The sequence below is a fragment of the Silurus meridionalis genome, chromosome 24 (assembly GCF_014805685.1).
Source record: "Silurus meridionalis isolate SWU-2019-XX chromosome 24, ASM1480568v1, whole genome shotgun sequence".
NCBI lineage: Eukaryota > Metazoa > Chordata > Actinopteri > Siluriformes > Siluridae > Silurus > Silurus meridionalis.
This window is the reverse complement of record NC_060907.1, coordinates 14,950,780-14,972,637: the sequence shown is the minus strand read 5'-3', so window position 1 is coordinate 14,972,637 and position 21,858 is coordinate 14,950,780. Positions and strand designations below refer to the sequence as shown.

Here is a 21,858-nt window from a genome sequence, read left to right as displayed (position 1 = left end):
ATTTTATGAGTTGATCAGTAGCTCCTAGTTTTATAACCATAATGACTGTGAAAGACTGCAGAAAGATCATTACTCATAATCTAACACTCCAGTGCTCATGTTAGTTCTCACTGTCCAGTATTCTGTATTGTTTAAAGACTATAATCACACTCTTGATGTCACCCAAATGAGGATGGGTTCACTTTTGAGTCTGGTTCCTCTCAAGGTTTCTTCCTCATAACATCTAAGGGAGTTTTTCCTTGCCACAGTCGTCATGGCTGCTCATCAGGGATAAACACACACCATTCACCTTAACTCAAATTCTGTAAAGCTGCTTTGAGACAATGTCTAAAGCGCTCTAGAAATAAACTTGACTTGATTTGACTTGACTTATATTTGGTTTCTAGCTCATTTTGAATAGTAGATATTAACTCAAATTGTCTCCATTCACCTGCTAAAATCTTCCCATGTAAACAGTATGTGTGTAATAATGGACCAGCAAATAAGGGACGAAAAAGAAAGTGTTCATCTCATTTATTGACCGAAACCAACCATTAAAAATGTCTACAAAAATAAAAGATCAGATCACTGCAATTACATATATGAGCAAACCATCATCCGAAAGAGATTAGACAAAGCGACATTTGAAAAAGCGCCTGTACAGGATATAATGGAGTGCGTGTGGGGTGTAATCTGAACTGCAACGAGATACTTTCTTTAACTTTTGTGCTGTTGAGTATTTTGATGTGTACACCCCTGAAGATCATTTCTTCCTACTGAAAGCATCCGAATTCGGTTCTGCTACAGACGCTGTGGTTTTTCATTTACTGTAATATGCATCGGAGGTTTAGATGCGACAATTCGCTTTGAGAAAAACAATTTTATACCATTATAGAAAGCGACTCCTATGGAGTCAAAGGACGCAAGCATTAATTGGTATCAGCGTGTGAGAATGTAGAAGAACAGGAGTCAAACGATCATGGATCCCTTTTTTTTTTTAAACTGGTATCTTTTAAAAGGTCACCATTAAAAACAGAAAAAGCAGCAAAAAATAGTGGAAAGTTTAGCTATTTGAGGAGAAAAAAAAAATATGAAAAAAGAAAAGAGCTTCACATGAACCCAATCCACTGAAGACCTAAACACACACTGATACTTAACGAGACGTCTTTGGTCTTCGCATCATACCGAATAATGTAAGACAGAATTCTGGATGGTGAATCATCACAGGTGTGTGTGTGTGTGTGTGTGTGTGTAATATTTCATATTGCCGTCAGTGCTTATGAGACGCATTTTTCGAAATGCGTGAGAAATCTCTTATAACCAACCTGAGAATGTTCACGTCTATATTTCTCTCAGAAAACATGGACAGCAGGAGCCCTAGTTCAAGTTCCCTAACTGGGAGAAAATAGGAGACGAGTGCATCAATTATTTAACCTGAGCTTTGTCAGCCTTTCGTCATTCGATACCGTCATCCCTCAAACCTGGTATCGGTGTCTCTTTTGCGGCCTCGTTCACACCCAGACACACTCTGCTCTTTCGTTTGCCCAATTTATCACAGTGACTTTGGAGCTCAGGTCAGTCCACATCCCCACTGTTAAATCTCAAGAGTTTTATAACTAACTTACACGGATACAAGTTCCAATGTAATCATTTTTACACAAAAACATCTCCGAATGGCCTTTTACATGAAGCAAACGTCAGTACATATCAATAAAAACGAATCGATAAAAACACAAACGATAATGGGATCTAATTAAATAAGGCGAGTTAAATTAAGAATATCGAATCTGAGCGGTTTCTTCGAATGACACAAATCTGGGACAGGAAGCTGAACATCGATTTGTCATTGTATATTTTGCGCCAGATATACACAATACGGGGTCGTGTTCATCAACAGATCAGTCCACTTTTCCGCTTTTCCTTTTACTCGTCTTTTCTGACTGATTTACCAAAACAACTGAGGAAAAATGTTGATCTTCGCGACAGTTCGGTCTCGTTTTTAATGCCGTTCTGCCTCCACGTTGACTGTAGAAAAAGACTTAAAGACTAGCTAGTTTTATTATTAGCATAAATCATTAGCAAGCGCCCATGTTTAGCATCTAAATTTCCCATGGATAGTCTTTTCCTGACTTGAACCCCGTGTCTGTTGCTTGCGTTATCGGCATCGGTGTTGCGAACATGCAAGCTAGCAAAGGTGGAGGTTACCATCAGGTTAACACCATAGTGCTCGAGATGAATGGTTCCACTTAGTAAATCAATCTGCTTTCAAATTGGGTGCAGATACTTGTCATTTTCCAGATGATATTCGAAAATTTTCCACAGCAAACCAACAATACGGCAATTTCATCTTCACTATAGGGTTGCAAAATTCTGGGAATTTTCAAGTCTGGAAACTTTCCATTGGAATTAAACGGAATATATGGGAGTAAACTGGGAATTTACCAATTTGCAGGTGAGCCTATAACAGTGAACTAAAATGTGTTTGGGGGAAAAAAAAAATCTTGCAGGATACTTTTGGTTAAAACAACCAGATTTAATGAAATTTCAGTTGAATTTCTTCCCTGCACATTCATCCATCACATGCACACAGCACATTTACAGCAGGGCCACTGAGGCCACGCCCCCTACATGCACCGTGCGTTCTTTCATAACACAACACGCATCATATCTTGTATTCTGCACACAAAATAATGTCCAAAAATGTTCATCTTTGCGAGTATTTTCAGGTAAATGACAAATATTACATACATTTATGTTTAAAACTTCTTTGTGCTGTAAGTTATTGTGCAACAAAAATCTACTAACAATAGAATCAACGTCAAAAATGACATTTATTAAAATCTGTATTAGATCGCATGCATGTCAGCTTACGAGCAACGATTCAGTTTATATACATTTTTCCCAAATTTCTAATAAATTCCGATAAATTCCTCTAAAATCCCATAAATTCCTAGTACGTTTCCAATTCGGAATATTTCCCAATATTTCCCATAGAAAGTTGCAACCTTAATCTTCACCCTCAACAATCAGGTTACTGACGTGTCCAATCAGTGGCCTGCTTCTGAATGACAAAATATTACACTGCTTTTAATTCGGAAAACTGAAAATCTTTCGAAAAGCCATTTTTATGCTAACACGATCACGAGTTTATGATTTCTTTACTTTCTCAAAAGTAACGGTCCATGTTAAAGATTTAACCATCTATAACGACTGATCATTTTATTTTCAGGAGAAGATCGTTCCAGATTTTACGACAGAATCAAAAGCGGCGTTTTCTTTGGTTCTAAATTGTCAGTAAAGGAAATTCTGAGGTGCAAGATTTAGGGTTTAAATTCATCCTAAAGGAAGGGTTTATTGGATTACGCATGAGGGGAGAAACAGGATACCAGAGTGGCTTCTCTTTATTTAATCAAGAATTACTGGCCTAGATTTTAGGTTTAGACTGCCACCTAGTGTACAGGTATCAGTAGTGACTTGATGAACCTTTCAAACTCTTGGGTGTTTTTTCTTATGCTCTCAAAGAACAAGGAAGGGACTGAAAATACAATGTTTAACAACCCGGAAAAAAAAGTACTCAAACTCACACACACACAGAGTAAAGTCCTAATCAGAGAATAGTGGTTTAGATGGTCTGGTAGCCGGCGTGACTTCTCTTCCTGCCAATCAAGTAGGCGATGAGGACAATAAGTACAAGCCCGGCCAGGCAGGCGCCGACAATGATGGGCACCAGCATGTTGTCCTTCTGCATTCGACACACATCGGCTAGAAAAAGAAGCAAAAAGAGGGTGAAAATTTTAATTATGAATGAATTAACCATCAGAATACAGTTGTAGAGAATCAGAACTGCGTCAGTCTGTGGACTGCAACACTGGATGTTCTTCAATCGGTTTGGTCAGAAGGTGCTGGTTTTCTTTTACAGTAGTTCAGAAAACTCGAATACAAAAAAAAAGTCTGTTCGGCCCATGCAATTCCACATGGCACACCGTGTTTCCCAACGGACCACATCGATAGCTGCAGCCGAATACGTTATTGTTTCTGTATAAAAAGGGACTTGTATAATAGATACTCCACGTAAGACTAATAATATCTCGATGATCAACAACAACGACTTGTTATGGTAAATCTTTGTGTACAGACACTGCGTTGAAAACAGGACTTTCTGGTTTCTCAGTAACATGCCGATGTGCTTTCTTTTTGCCTTGTTATCGCCAAGAGCGACAAGAGAAAGAGGCACTTAACCGCTTAGACATAACCACTTCATTAAAACCTAACAATAGTGTGACATGCGTTCATTAGATAGGAATAGAAACTATGAGGAAAAACGTCAACAGGAATCGCTAATGGTGGCGAGTGTACAGAGTCTGTCAAAAGTTCTTACACCCAGTCTTTTGTAAAGTTTGTGGATTTGTCTTTTAACAAATGGACATTGTCTCCAAGCAGCTTTACACAAATAATGCGGTGATAAAAATGAATAAGATTTTCTTTATAAGTGTAAGTTTGTCACTAATGAGCGAGCCAGTGGTGACTGTGGTGAGGAAAAACTCCCTGAGATGGCATGAGGAAGAAACCTTGAGAGGAACCAGACTCAAGAGGAAACCCGTCCTCATCTGGGTGGCACAGAATGTCCATTTATTACAGATGAACAATGTTGAGATGTGCAGTGATGGTGATCAGATGCAAACTGTAGTCCTGAATCAGTGTATCAGACTGTTGACATTAACTACTGTCCTCATGGATCCTCATCCTCATGGATCCCCAGACCATTAATGAGAAACCAAGCTGCAGAATGGCCTCCAATCGAAGAGAGAACCCCATCCAGAGGCATAAACATGTTCCTTTGGTTTAAATGCAAGAATTGGACAGTGAATGACTGGAAGAAAGTTCTGGGGACAGATGAAGAACTCGTGTAAGACTTAATGGTTTGGGGTTGTTTTGAATCAGGGATGGTTGAAGACTTATTCCAGGTTACCATGGCTACCATTCCATACTACAATCACATCTGGACTGTGATTATTAAAACCAACTTCACAATATAACAAGACAATGAACTAAATCATAAATCCAAGTTTTGTAAGTGTTATTTAGAGAGCAATCAAATGTTATCTATCATGTAATGACCTGCCCAGTCACCGCACCTAAATCCTACTGAACTGCTCTGGGATGAAGTGAATCACAAAGTCAGAATGAAATCTATATAAACTAATGAACACCTTCGGCAAGTTTGACAAGCGGCATGGCGCTTGGAAGTTTTTCATTCGAACGTTTGGAGAAACTAACCGTTTGGAGAAATGACCTAGTGTGTGACATATAAACAAAAGGAACATGCATGAATCTCTCAAAAACAATAGTGTTTCCAAACTTTTGAGGCATTTTTTTATACACATCAAGCTCTGAGAGTGACATACAGCCGGGTAAAAGGCATTACGAGCTCCAGCGTACCTGGTCCAAACTCGTTATTGCGGACATCGAAGGGCTGCACCTGCAATTCGAATGTGTTGAGGGAGAAATTGGTGCTCACAGGAAGAACCTCCTCGACGCTGCACATGTAGGAGCGGCCCAGGGTTCCCTGCATGTACTGGAGACTGCTGTTGCTGACCTGGAATTGAGCTAAAGAGACACACGCGTCAAGAGTCCATACAAAAATATAAAGTATATTTCATTGTTTAATCACACATCCGACTGAGCAATTAAGAAGCAGGTCATAAATCACATGATTGTCAGTTTTGAGTCTGTACAGGTGACCAATTCGGCCATTTAGAACCTTCAGTTTATTTGCGTTTAATCCGAATCGAATTAAATGCGAATCAAATCCATTGTGTTAATGTACAGAGGCAAATACTTATAAACCTGACTTTATAGATATTACAACATGGATGTTTTCTAATACATTTTTGTACATTTGAAAATGATTGAATAAAAACAAATCCGATGAATGTTTTATGCAGACAAATGTTTCTGTAGCATAAGGATGCTAGTGCCTCGGCTCTACAGGGAGTGCAGAATTATTAGGCAAGTTGTATTTTTGAGGATTAATTTTATTTGAGGATTTAATTTGAACAACAACCATGTTCTCAATGAACACAAAAAACTCATTAATATCAAAGCTGAATATTTTTGGAAGTAGTTTTTAGTTTTAGCTATTTTAGGGGGATATCTGTGTGTGCAGGTGACTATTACTGTGCATAATTATTAGGCAACTTAACAAAAACAAATTCATACCCATTTCAATTATTTATTTTACCAGTGAAACCAATATAACATCTCAACATTCACAAATATACATTTCTGACATTCAAAACCAAACAAAAACAAATCAGTGACCAATATAGCCACCTTTCTTTGCAAGGACACTCAAAAGCCTGCCATCCATGGATTCTGTCAGTGTTTTGATCTGTTCACCATCAACATTGCGTGCAGCAGCAACCACAGCCTCCCAGACACTGTTCAGAGAGGTGTACTGTTTTCCTCCTTGTAAATCGCACATTTGATGATGGACCACAGGTTCTCAATGGGGTTCAGATCAGGTGAACAAGGAGGCCATATCATTAGATTTTCTTCTTTTATACCCTTTCTTGCCAGCCACGCTGTGGAGTACTTGGACGGTGTGATGGAGCATTGTCCTGCATGAAAATCATGTTTTTCTTGAAGGATGCAGACTTCTTCCTGTACCACTGCTTGAAGAAGGTGTCTTCCAGAAACTGGCAGTAGGACTGGGAGTTCAGCTTGACTCCATCCTCAACCCGAAAAGGCCCCACAAGCTCATCTTTGATGATACCAGCCCAAACCAGTACTCCACCTCCACCTTGCTGGCGCCTGAGTCGGACTGGAGCTCTCTGCCCTTTACCAATCCAGCCACGGGCCCATCCATCTGGCCCATCAAGACTCACTCTCATTTCATCAGTCCATAAAACCTTAGAAAAATCAGTCTTGAGATATTTCTTGGCCCAGTCTTGACGTTTCAGCTTGTGTGTCTTGTTCAGTGGTGGTCGACTTTCTGCCTTTCTTACCTTGGCCATGTCTCTGAGTATTGCACACCTTGTGCTTTTGGGCACCCAGTGATGTTGCAGCTCTGAAATATGGCCAAACTGGTGGCAAGTGGCATCTTGGCAGCTGCACGCTTGACTTTTCTCAGTTCACGGGCAGTTATTTTGCGCCTTGGTTTTCCACACGCTTCTTGCGACCCTGTCGACTATTTTGAATGAAACGCTTGATTGTTCGATGATCACGCTTCAGAAGCTTGGCTATTTTAAGACTGCTGCATCCCTCTGCAATATATCTCACTATTTTTGACTTTTCTGAGCCTGTCAAGTCCTTCTTTTGACCCATTTTGCCAAAGGAAAGGAAGTTGCCTAATAATTATGCACACCTGCTATAGGGTGTTGATGTCATTAGACCACACCCTTCTCATTACAGAGATGCACATCACCTAATATGCTTAATTGGTAGTAGGCTTTCCAGCCTATACAGCTTGGAGTAAGACAACATGCATAACGAGGATGATGTGGTCAAAATACTCATTTGCCTAATAATTCTGCACTCCCTGTAGTATCTTAAACTCCTGTTAAAGCTGATAAATAGAAATCTTTTAGCCCTAAAATCAGGAAAGTCCATGACCAAATGTTCTTTTACACTGACTTTCTAACACAATAAAAAGCGTTCCCTTTCTCTATCCATCTATCACAGGTGGCCAACCAGTCAGAGACAGAGAGCCACATTTTTTACTGTGTTACTGCAAAGAGCCACATCATACACATGGGCACACATGAACATCACCCATCCCTTCCTCTTACACACACACACACACACACACACACACACACACACACACACACCTCTGCTCAGCCAGATTTATTGTAAATGTCACACACCAACATAATGACAGAAATTGACTCCTACAGTTCTAAGACCACAGGACAGTCATTTTCAACAATGAACATTGTGTGCACTGTCTCACACACACAAACTCTGTTTAACCAAGTCCACAAACAAAAATATAATAATTTACAATAGCGTTTGTCTTTTACTATGCATGTTACTTAGTGGGACTTTTGGCATTCCTTGCCTTGAACAATTCCCTTCAAATCTGCCTCGTATTCCGTTGTTGCCACTCGAAGCAATTCTTTCACATGTGTGTCAGTCAGAACAGATCGATGCTTTGATTTCACGTGTTTCAGGGTAGAAAACACAAAGTCTGTGTATTTTTTTTTTTTTATGTGCGTGTTCACTTCGCTTGAGTTCAATACGGTATTTTCGTCAAATGCGCATGTGCATGAGATGAATATACCGCAGGGGTGGCAATTAATTTTTTACCAGGGGCCACATGAGAAACCTGAATTGTGTCAGAGGGCCACACCAACGATAATATTTTAGGGATGCACCGAAATGAAAATTCAATTCAAAAGGCAATGAAATCCATATTTTTTTGTGTTATGCCTTTTGCCTTGGCACCATCACTGGAAAACTTTCCTGCCTTTTCAAAACCCGATTTGGAGAAACTCTTTGCAGAAACACCCCCTCTTGAAATTTCAGCATTGCATGTTTTGCAAATCGCTATCCGCACACCACAGACATGTTGCTCTTATCCAGATAACTGTATGCTGCTGCGCTTTTTTATTGCGTCATTATAATTGTGTTTCTGCCGTGTTGTTTCTGTGATTTAGGTATTTCCGAAAATTCTCGATGCATCCCTGTAATTTATGATTGGCCTTGCGGGCCGTAGTTTTCCCAGGTCTGATATACCGTAAGGTTTCCCAGTAGGGGCAAGCTCATTTAAGTCTTAAAAAGACCGTATTGAACTCAAGCGAAGCGAACACGCACATAAAAAACAAACAAACAAAAAATTTCGATATGAACGTAAGAGCCGCATGAAACCAGCCAAAGAGCCGCATGCGGCTCGCGAGCCGCGGGTTGGCCACCCCTGATCTATCACATAAAACTGTGCCAAAGGGGGGCTTTTGTGTGGTACTGCCAACCCGGTAGCACTGAAATCAATTTTTTTGCCATTTGTTAAAGTAATAAAATGTTTAAAATGTTGACATTTTGATGGGAAAAGGTTTGAATGCGCAGCTACATGGAAGCAAATATACTGCAAATGAAGGAGATGTTCCTCATCAGGAAAAACAGTACTGCATTAACTATTATATGGACCTCCTACTTACCGGTCATATCTTCCCAGAAGGCAGACATATTCACGGTGCTGAGCTGATATTTACTGGTGGTGGTGTTCTGTGGATATGAACATGTGCACGTGTTAGAACCCGTCGAAAGAAATCGTGAGTATGGGTTAAGAGCGTGTTTAAGATACTGACCAGCGTGAACACGAAGGTGAGGTTGGCGAGATCTCCAGTCAGCAGCAGAGTAGTGGTTGTGGATTCACATGACCCGGAGAAAGACGTCCTGTTGGGCTGCATGTTCATGATGGCCACAACAGTCTGGAATTGTGTTGAGAGTCGTTATAACTAGTCAAAACACGTTCACTGTATATGTACTCACTACATAGGGTGGCTTCGTAGAACTAACATATTATTACACGTTTTCTAATGAACTTATCCTGTGCAGCAGAGGTAGCTCTTGGTGTTTTTTTTTTTTTTTATCATAGCATTTGATGGTTTTGGAGACTGCATTTGGGGATACATTTAAAATTCTTGTGATGCTTCGGATTGACTGATCTTTCTTCACGGAGATGATCTGGAATGCTGCAAGGATGCAGGCCTCCTCACCGACCATCAATACCTGATTTCACTAATGCCCTTGTGGCTAAAAATCGATTGGAAAGCCTACCCAGAAGTTTGAGCTTCTAATAACACCAAAAGGGCGGCTAAATCTTAGACGGATGCGCCAACAAATGGCGGCACGCTGCTGAACGCACAGTCACAGGGAGCACCGACCTTTGTAAGTCAGTGTGCCAAAAGACATCGTCCTGTGTAGATCGGGAACTGGTGCTAATCTGACCGCTGGGGAATATATTCATTAATCCTGGTTTAAAAGAATGCATTTATAATTATGGCCATTCATGAGACATGTTTTCCACTTATTTGTATTTGACTGTGTGAGGATTGCAGTGTGAACCGTTTGAAACTTAGTCATATAAGAAAAAGGACTACGTCCCTATGTAAAAGTGCTAGAAATTAGTACGTGACCCTTCAGTAGCTTCGCCCTTTTCCCGAAGATGAAGCTCAAAGGTCTGCGTTTTGACAACGTTACAGAAAGTTACAGGAAAAAAAAAGACACTCCCAGGACACACTTCAGAAGTGGAAGGAATGCTGGGGGCACTGTATTGCTGTGCGAGGGGACTATTCTGAAGGTAATAGTGTGTAAATGCAGATAATTAAAGCACTTTCTTGTATGTCCCTCCAGTGCTCGTGTTCTTACCTTATTCTGAGATTTGGAGAAATATGTAACATTCAACTGCAGCCCCATTCGGGCCAGGAGGCAGGTGGTGCCATTGGAGTTTAGGATGCTGTAGTTGCCACGCTCAGGGTTAGTTGGGGTGACAGGGGTAGTCGGGGAGATGGGAGTGGTAGTGGTAGTGGGTACGACAGTGGTACTGGGAACATCGGCGGCACAAATGGTCTCTAAAGTATGAAAAAAAAAAACACCACGCATTAGTGCATTACTTCAAATATACGCCAAGACTCGAAGACTCGTGGGATCATCGTCCGTGTTTAAGAGATCACTATAGAGATTTACACTACCGTTAGTACTCAGGTTAGCGCTGGGCATGTAGGCCTGCATGTGGATGTTGAAGAATGTGACGGTCACTCCGGGGCCTCCCAGATTGACTACGCTGGAGCTCATGCACCTGTATGTAGTGTTGAGCTGTGCTGAGATCTGAGAGTTGTTCGTAGTCAACACCATGACCGCTGCACAGATAAAAAGACATTTATTTAAAAACTTCAGCCAATAGTCACTTCCCTTCCCCACTTTCCAGTATCAGCTAGCCTTAGTTTCCAGATCATAGCCTTCTAGTCATCTCAATTCGGTCTAACTATCAGGAAGGCATTTCTACATGTAAAACTGCTGTTCAATTTATTTCTGTGTAAACTTAAACACTACTGTACTTATTATTATACACGGATCAGCCATAATATTAAAACCACCTGCCTAATATTGGTTAGTTCCCCTTGGTCCACAATTAAATTGTCTAAGGTCTGGACTTCCCAAGATTTTAGAAGGTGCGCCGTGGTTTCTGGCACCAAGACTTTCATTCTATGAGCTGCGATGTAGACTGGATGAAATATGTTGCAGGTATTTGATTGGACTGAGGTTTGAGGATTTTGGAGGCAACACCTTGAACTTTGGGGAATATTATCCTGCTGGATGAGGACACTGATACGAGGGTGTTCAGTAGCTGTGAAGGAGTGTAACTTGGGCTTCTTCTGAGTATATATAGATGTATATACGCTGATCGCCTGCCATAACGTTATAGTGTCAATGTTATGACTGAAGTAAATTATACTGATTATCTCTTTATCATGGCTCGTTTTAGTTTGTGGGAAATATTAGGGAGCAAGTGAACATTTTCTCCTCAAATTTGACGTGCAGGAAAAATGAGTGAGCGTAAGGATTTGAGTGCGTTTGGGACGTCTAGATGACTGGGTCCGAGCGTCTACAAAACTGCAGCTCTTGTGGAATGTTCTTCATCTGCAGTGGTCAGTTTCTATCAAAAGTGCTCCAAGGAAGGAACAGTGGTGAACCGGCCATTGATGCACATGAGGAGCGAAGTCTGGTCCGTGTGATCCGATCCAACAGACGCGCTCCTGTAGCTCATCAACAGGAATTTCATGCTGTTAATGCTCTACAGTTCAGGACTGTTTTAGCAGAAAAAAGGGGACCAACACAATATTAGGCAGGTGATCATAATGTTATGCCTGATCGATGTATATGTACAGAGTATATAATAAATCCCCTGCGTGTAATTGGTGCCATTGTAATGAGATGATATTCTAACTGACTGGTAAATACTTCAGTATAAAGGAGTTAATAACTGCTAAAAATACAGTATTATACTGTAAACTCTCTGAACTCCTTTCTGTATTTATTTGAGACAATAATAAACCATAATGAAGAACAATGACATTGACAAGGCGCTGGATGAAGGCAGGATTGGAGGTTTCGTACCCTTGCTGGAGGACTCAGGAAAGGTGGTGTTGTCAGTCAGATTGTAGGTCAGACTCAGGTTGGCCACGCGATATATACGGCCAGTGCTGGAGAACAGCAAACCCAGAGAGTGACCATTACCGAAGGAGGCCAGCAAGTCTGGAGACGCGCCTTCTCCTCCACAGGAACTGCCATTTCCAACTATTGCTGATTCTGGGAGAGGCACTACCACGGTTTTCTGCTTACAATAACACACACGCATATTAAGAGTGTGTATATATATATATAAAAAAAAACAAAAAACTAATAAACATACAAAAATAAATAAATAATAATTTATAAAATAAATAAATAAATAATAATTGCACCAAAACTGCACATCATCACACATGTAAGCAGCAAATTTGAAAAAAATTAAGTGTCAAGTAACCAACAAATTAGTAAAAGTAATTAAGATATAAATTGGATGTGTTTAGAACACAAAACCCCATATACAGCACTTTATTCAGAGAGTAACTCGTGTTCTTTGTTAGCTGTTAACCTACAAATAAATAATAATCAAAATTCTATTTAAATCTATTAATAAGACGGTACATCAGCATGTACATCGTTTTTAACGATGCCTCTGACTGTTACTGCCTCTGACTGCTGCACAATCTTTCACTGGTGCATTATATTTGACCTCATGTTGCCTTTTTTTGCATTGTTATGGTCTATTTGAATAAGTACCCCTCTGTGTTTATCTTCAAACTTACAATTTATACAGTATTACTGTTCTCTATATTGCACCTTTGCACTTCTATAATACATTAATTATATATTTGTATATTTATATTAGATTTATTCGTTTATATGCATTGCTCTTTGCACTTCTTGTTAGAACTACATTTTATTAATCCAGTAATTTTCCTCTGCACAATGACAATGTTGAATCGAATCGAATCGGATGTTGGACATCGTGAAGGTCATGAGATAAAATCGCAGCACCACTAAGCCGCCCTTGAACAAGGATCTTAACCCTCAACTGTTCAAGTAGTATAAAACGTCCATTCCAATAAAAAGTAAATAATCCGGTAGCAGTACATAATTATTAATAATACAAAGCTTTATAATTACCTCAGAGCCCATGTAGCTAATAAATCACCTCTTAACTGAATCTATACTATTAAAATACGTGTGTGTGTGTGTGTGTGTGTGTGTGTGTGTGTGTGTGTACATACCGTCCCATTTTTGACAGGGTATGTAATAGTGAAGTTGGCCGAGATGTCTGCTTTGATGCAGGTCGAATTTCCATTTTCACTTCAAGTATCACGCCGTGTGCCGCACTCATCCAGCCTGCAACACAGAGAGCCAGAATGTTTCCTCTTTCGTTTCCTTTAGCGAATTTCATGGACACGGCCCAAAAAAACCCAGATGAGATTAAGTTTAATGACCACAGGAGGGCAATACAGGCCTTGGCGTGAATTCAAAGTTTAGTGCGTGAATAAAAAAGTTTCAGGTTTTAAAACCCTCATAAAATTAAACGTATTAAAGATTTCCACACAAAAATGATTCACGGGAGGATTTAAAGCTGACGGAAAACGCTGCGGTATCATTTAGTGATTCGTCCAGCATTTGGAACACGATAGAACTTGCAAACACACATGCAGTGGTATACAACTATATATTCATCCATTATTCAGAGAGTAAAAGTACACACATCCTTCACTCAAGTAGAAGTGCAAATACTCATGTTTAAAAGTTGAAGTATTGACTACACTTTTTCCCTCAAGTTAAAGTAATAAACGTTTGGGTTCCGGACTTCACGTCATCATATATTAATACAAACAAATTTTACATTTTGTTATCTTATGAATGTATCCAGGCGGAACATCCACCATGTAGAACACAAGCAGAGAAAAGATGATGATGATCAGAAAGTCTCTGTTCTCAGTCATGTTTAAATCACTGACTCCCTCTGTCTCATCCAGGTTAACCCCAGACTTCTTGTTGCCTTCTGCCTGCTTGTTTGCTTTGTACCAGTACTAGAACTAGTTTAAGGTCTGTGGTGGGTGAGAACAGGAAATGATACACCAGTGGTAGATTGAAAAAGCCCTGCCATGACAGGAAACGGGTCGATGGGCTGAAAACGTCGGGTAATGAGAAGAAAAAATATCGATCATGTCACCGAATAGATTAAAACTAAAGTAACGAGTCTGGATTGAAAATGTAAGAAGTAGAAAGTACAGATATTTGTGTCAAAAATGTAACGAGCGAAAGTTAAAAAGTACTAATACCAGAAAAATCTAAAGTACAGTAACAAAGTATTTTGCCTCTGCCATTGTTTAACATATTCATACTGGATCTAAAATTAATACTAGATGTTAGATGATTGTACATTGTATTTGTATGTACTGTATATTAACTACAGTCCTGATTTCTTATTTATTTGCATGTTTGTCACACTTTAATGTTTCAGATCATCAAACATCAAACTCATTTAAATATTAGTAAAAGAGAACACAAGTGAACACAACATGCAGTCTTTAAATCAAGGTTTTTTTTATTATTGAGGGAAAACACAATCCAAAAATCCTGTGTGAAAAAGTGTTTAAACCTAATAACTGGTTGGACCACCCTTAGCAGCAAACAACTGCAATCAAGCATTTGCGATAACTTCCACTGAGTCTGTTACAGCGCTGTGGAGGAATTGTGCTCCATTCATCTATGCAGAATTGTTGTAATTCAGCCACATTGGAGGGTTTTTGAGCAGGAACCGCCTTTTTAAGATCATGCCACAGCATCTCAATAGGATTCAGGTCAGGACTTTGACTAGGCCACTCCAAAGTCTTCATTTTGTTTTTCTTCAGCCATTCAGAGGTGGACTTGCTGGTGTGTTTTGGATCATTGTCCTGCTGCAGAACCCAAGTTCGCTTCAGCTTGAGGTGACAAACAGAAAGCCGGACATTCTCCTTCAGGATTTTTTGGTAAACAGCAGAATTCATGGTTCCATTTATCACAGCAAGTCTTCCAGGTCCTGAAGCAGCAAAACAGCCCCAGACCATCACACTACCACCACCATATTTTACTGTTGGTATGATGTTCTTTTACTGAAATGCGGTGTTACTTTATGTCAGACGTAATGGGACACACACCTTCCAAAAAGTTTAACATTTGTCTCGTCAGTCCACAGAGAATTTTCCAAAAGTCTTGGGATCAAATAAGATTTTTTCTGGCAAAACTGAGACGAGCCTTTATGTTCTTTTATCTCAGCAGCAGTTTTGGTCTTGAAACTCTGCCATGCAGACCATTTTTGCCAAGTCTCTTTTTTTTATAGTGGAGTCATGAACACTGACTGTAACTGAGGTAAGTGAGGCCTGCAGTTCTTTGGATGTTGTTGTGGGGTCTTTTGTGACCTCTTGGACGAGTCGTCGCTGTGCTCTTGGGGTAATTTTGGTCGGCTGGTCACTCCTGGGAAGATTCTCCACTGTTCCATGTTTTTGTCATTTGTGAATAATGTTTCTCACTGTGGTTCACTGGAGTCCCAAAGCTTTAGAAATGGCTTTATAACCTTTTCCAGACTGATAGATCTCAATTACTTTCTTTCTCATTTGTTTGTAAATTTCTTTGGATCTCGGCATAATGTCTAACTTTTGAGGATCTTTTGGTCTACTTCACTTTGTCAGGCAGGTCCTATTTAAGAGATTTCCTGATTGTGAGCAGGTGAGGCAGTAATCAGGCCTGGGTGTGGCTGGAGAAATTTAACTCAGGTGTAATAAACCACAGTTTTAACACTTGTTCACACAGGGCCATGTAGTTTTGGATTGTGTTTTCCCTCAATAATAAAAACCTTCATGTTGTGTTCACTTGTGTTATCTTTTACTAATATCTAAATTAGTTTGATGATCTGAAACATTAATGTGTGACAAGCATGCAAAAAGAAAAGAAAATCAGGAAGGGGCAAACACTTTTCACACCACTGTATATGACTAACACTACTGAATTCTGTGGTCTGTTTCAGGGTTGTTGTTTTGTGTGTGTGTGTGTGTGTTGTAGAGGGAGGGAGTGTGTACGTGTCCCCTTTCTATAATCGACCGTGAGAAAATTGTAGACGTTCGAATAAAATATATAATAGAATTCAGCACAATTACAAGTAGTGTAGGTTGAATTCATGAATTGATTGAAAACAATGAAAAGCACTTGGTGTTTAGTAACAAGAGTTTGCTAACTGCATTAAAAGTGCACAAAGAATTTGCATATTCACTGTGTATTCATTGCGGTTTACTTTAGCGAATATAAAAGGTCTGAAACGTCGCAAATTGGCTTTTATGATGCACTGAAATTACTGAGCAGTTGTAAACACCACCCTACTCGTTTCTAATAATGAACAGTATATGTAGACTTTATGCAGTCCAGTCGCCTGCTTTATAACACAAAACTCAGCCGATCCGCTGTAAACAATTCAGAACTTAGACTAAATAAAAACAAACCCAATCAACCGTAACAAAAGATAGCAAAGCAACCGATAAGCAACATTTCGATTCCATGACGCCAGAAGCCCGTGTGTATGAGCGCTATTGCTGATTGAAGCAGTATTCACAAAAAGAGGAAAAGCAGCTGTATCATGGCTTTGACTGTGCAAGCTCGGAAATCCCAGGGACAAGCATTTCTTTCATTATCGTGTGTGAAAGATGATAGTAAAAGCGCCAAAAAATTTAAAAAATGAGGAAACGGACACAGACGATGAATACGGATAATGAAGTAACTCAAGCCTTAATCGCAATACATTCCAATTTTTTTTATGATTGACAGGAAATAAGTGATAATAATAAAAAAAAAGAAAAGAAAATGTTTGTCGAGACACTTAGAACCGGCATCACGTTTCCAATCTACATTGTAATTAATCGGATTAAATTAATAATTGAACACCTAAGTGCACTTGACTGAAGATCTAATCAGAAAGCCTTTCGATTTCTAGATATACGTCTATAGTAACCGCGATCGATCCACAGAAGATAATCGATCTTCTTTAAACGACCGAAACTGGACGATCTTCCCGCTGTAGCCTCATCACAATGATCACCGAAAGCTTGCTACAAACTCATTGTTTTCACTTGTATTTGAATCTCTCATGGCTCCAATTACAGGTTTCACCATATAACCATGTAGGGTTTTTTAACCTCTGTGAGAAACTTGTCATCTCGCTGAAAACCACTTCCCTGCAGAGTCATTTTTAAAGTGGCTTATATATATTTTTTCTTCTTCTCGGTTTTAAACCTATACTTGCTTCGGTTTGGACAGGAAACCTTTGAAAAAGAACTTCCTTTCATGTTTCCATGCAGAAGAAAATGTGTGAAACACCAATACATTTATTCAGATGGTATATACTGGATATATGAGGTTATTTCTGGTATGTTGATCAGATCATTAGAATTATGTACCTTAATAATACTACTACTACTACTACTACTACTACTACTACTACTAATAATAATGTTACCTCAACTATGTGAAACTAATCCTGTTCAAATAGGGCTTAGTTGACTTTGATATATTTGACTGAAACTACGGGTCACTTGCAGAGTGGACAGTGTATTAAGCTCCCTCTCTGACACACACCAATTAACTTCACAGTGGACATATAGTGAACTCTGGGTGTATTCACATTATGTGAGCTTGTATGCAGAGTGTACCGAGGCGTGTTGAGACACAAATCCGTGCACAGAGACGCCACTGTTAGTGCACACAAAAGTGCTTCGGCAGTCACGTGACCCGACGCCGGACCACTCGTACACAATTCCTGTGAAACACCAGCCCAGTTATTCAAAAGGGATATACAGGATACACACACACTTATTCCTGCATGTCATTTTCTACTATGTAGAAGATAGTACAGTGTTTCCAGAAGCGAGAGAACATCAAAATGATACAGTACAATATCCATAATACTATATCACCTCACCTATGTGAAACTAATCCAGTTCAAATAGGGCTTGGAAATAAAGTGGACATAGAGTGGAAATATAGTGGACATATAGTGATCATATAGTATACATTTACTGGATATGTAGTTTACATATAGTGGATACTGGACATATAGTGGACATTTAGTAGATATACAGTAGACATGCATTGGACATATAGTGTATACTGGACATACATGGATGTATAGTGGACACAAAGAGGACATAGCGGACACAGTGAAAGTATACTGGACATAGTGGTCGTATAGTATACATTTACTGGCGTTTACATATAGTGCACATACAGTGAATACTGGACATAAATGTATGTATACTCAATATAGAGGACATAGTGGACATATAGTAGATATACAGTGGACATACAGTGAACATACAGTGAATACTGGACATAAATGTATGTATACTGGATCTATAGAGGACATAGTGGACATATAGTAGATATACAGTGGACATACAGTGAATACTGGACATAAATGTACGTATACTGGATATATAGAGAACATAGTGGACATGTAGATATACAGTGGACACACAGTAGACATACAGTGAATACTGGACATAAATGTATGTATACTGGATCTATAGAGGACATAGTGGACATAGAGTAGATATACAGTGGACATACAGTGAATACTGGACATAAATGTATGTATACTGGATCTATAGAGAACATAGTGGACATATAGTAGATATACAGTGGACATATAGTAGATATACAGTGGACATACAGTGAATACTGTACATAAATTTATGTATACTGGATCTATAGAGGACATAGTGGACATATAGTAGATATACAGTGGACATACAGTGTATACTGGACATAAATGGGTGTATAGTGGACATATAGTGAACTCCTGGTGTATGACATGATACACAGCTGTTATGCAGAGTGTACAGACACACACACATCCGGACACAGAGACACTACTGTTAGTGCACACAAAGTGCTTCAGGCAGTCACGTGACCCAAGGTAGAGAACATTATATTGAGTCTCTCACACACTCACACACACACCGGTTGACTTCACAGTGGACATATAGTGGGAATAGAGTATAGTGAACTTCTGGTGTATGCCACATCTCACACACAGCTCGCATGCAGACTGTCCCGAGGTGTGTTGAGACACACATCCAGTCACAGAGACGCTACTGTTAGTGTACACAAAGCGCAGTCACGTGACCTGAGGCTATTCCAACAGCTTTATTACATTATGGGGCAAATGTGCATGAGAATAACTGCGTTTATTTACGGAATTAGGATTCAATCAAAAGGGTGACTATGCCTTCCATGCACAAAACAAACACACACACACACACACACACACACACACACACACACACACACACACACAAGGCCTGTCGGATCGCTCTGGCAAGGTTACAGACACTTATGGCGTAGTTTTGTACAGCAAATCGACAAGTTCATGATCGCATCCAGAGGCTTTCAAAATAAAATAAAAAAGTGATCATAAATAAAAATCTATTTTCTTTTTTTTTTAAGACAACATAATAAAGATCCATGACACCGTGTTTTAGTTTTAAAAATATTACTCACCCAGAATAATAAAGCAGCTGATGGCGACGCAGGGCAGCAGTTTGTGGGTCATGTTTTCAGCAGGGTTTAATAACGCAGTAGATCAGAGGAACACAGATCCAACAGTGACAGCAGGAAACACCTCCAGGAATCACGCGCTGCTTCCCGGAACCCGAATACACACCTGCAGAGTAATTATTCCGTCAGATCCCTCTGTGCTTTTTTCCCAGTTCGGACCTTTAAGTTGTTTTTTTGTTTTACAGAGATCTCACTGTTTCTCTCTTCACCCCCAGCAGCGCTCAAATGCACGTTCGAGCGCCTCAATATCAACACCGGGGAATGTTCCAGTCATGTGAGTCAGGCGGGTCGCCCTGCGCGGTCACGTGACCACGCCTCCCACAGCGACTCTCCTTTTCCTAACGCGTTATTTAAAACAAAAAAAGAAAGAAAATAAAACACACGCATACACAAAACGTGCATATAATTTCCAACTGCTCGTGTTTTTACACACCAGAATTTATATTTTCACTTATTTGTTTTTGTTTCTTTTAAAAACGCTTTACGTCATTCTGCGCAAAGTCATGCGCCGCCATGAGGGCCTCGAACGAGCCTTGGGTACGCGCTCCTCATGCGCCGCTCAGTGTGATCGAGAAACTACTTTACTCCCAACACACACACACACACACACACACACACTCTTTGTCACATGTCTATAGAGTATTTAGATCAGTCATACATTATGTTGAGTAATATGAAGAAAGAAAGAGCTTTAGTTCATCTATATAATTACAATTGTCATTTCAGATTAATTAAATTCCTTTAAATTCAGTTTATTTGTAGAGCTTTTTTTTTTTAAAACAATTGACATTATCTCAAAGCACCTTTACAGAGATAAAGAGGCCTATATGGAATGTATAAGTATATTATATAAGTTTATCCCTAATAAGCAAACCAGCGGTGACTCGAATGTCCGCTGTTGAGATGTTCAGTAATGGACGCTTAAATGCACAACTGTTCATGCAATTTGCGGCCCTAAGTTATTGTACCAAACTCTGACATTAATTACAGTCCAAATTCAATTTATTTTTATTTGTAGAGTGCTTGAATTGTCCTAAATCAGCTTTACAGTAATAAAAAAGGCAATACATCCATCCTCAAAGTTCTTGAGGTCCTCAGTAACTTCATGGATCTTTAGACTTTTAGTGTGAAGCCATCCGCAGCTGCATAGTGTCTTATGTTGAAGAGAAATCCATCCAGAAGTAGGGCTTTCAGGATGAATCAGGATATTCAGAAGAGAAGAAACAGACATGAGTGCGTTTAACTCAGAAGACAAAGAGATAGAGACACCTTAAAGAGACTGTGATGAATGTGTATGTAAATTACATTTGAATAGTATTTGAGTTGAGATTTTAATCACATTGCACGTCCAACTCCACCGTGTGAAACTTGAATATGTCGATATCTACAGCTACTCATGAAGAAAACGAGGTCGTTCCATTTCCAAATGGTCATTAAATACACAAACGTATTGTTGAACACCTGACCATACCCTCAAACTATCACTACAAAGACAATAACACACTTCTAATAGACGTCCTTGTATCCTTGTATCCACTTCTAATAGACGTCCTTGTAGGCCCAAACCTATCGTAGCATGAGACGTAGCTTGCGTGAGCTTGTGGTCGGAGTGGAACACCTCGAGTGTCCTCAAGTCGGTAGGAACCCTGACCTGATCGGCGACTCCGATCCAAACTAGCCATCGGTAAAACCCACTATCGGTCAACCCCCTCAATTCAGTTTAGTTTAGATTTATCAAGCAATTCAAAATATTGTTGATGTGTCGAGAGTTTATGTATATCCAATATTATTTTAGATATCCAACTTGTATTATAGGACAGCTCCCTAATTTAGATCTAATCAGTGATCCACTATAACGAATGCAGAATTCTGGAACGAACCATTACTTTGTGCTGATTCAAGAACTATTCGTTGTCTGTAGTCGGTAACAGGTTTTATACTGAAGAGCTCTGTAAAGGTCTCCAGATTCTTACGAGCTAAAAACCCTTTGGTCGATATCCACCATTTCAGTGTGGTGGTTTGGAAACGTCCTGTGAGTCATGGCTATTAGCACACTCATGACACTCATCCCTCATCGGCTTTTCTACCTCCTTAAGGTCATACACATGACTGACAGCATGCCCTATGTTTTAAGGAAGTGTGATTTCTCACTTTTTTTTTTTTTTTTTGATGAAGCCACTTGCTAAGGGTGGTTAAACCCTG

At 39.6% G+C, this 21,858-nt stretch overlaps 1 protein-coding gene across 1 annotated transcript; it reads right to left on the bottom strand.

Annotated features, from left to right (window-relative positions):
• Window positions 1-498: 498 nt before the first annotated feature.
• Window positions 499-19,937, bottom strand: lamp1a (lysosomal associated membrane protein 1a). Its single transcript, XM_046838410.1, is given in 10 exon segments — window positions 499-3,741; window positions 5,419-5,586; window positions 9,138-9,204; window positions 9,288-9,410; window positions 10,351-10,553; window positions 10,674-10,841; window positions 12,100-12,316; window positions 13,299-13,375; window positions 13,378-13,413; window positions 19,600-19,937. Coding segments are annotated over 10 exon segments (1,251 nt in total). The 5' UTR covers window positions 19,652-19,937; the 3' UTR covers window positions 499-3,601.
• Between the last annotated feature and the right edge of the window lie 1,921 nt (window positions 19,938-21,858).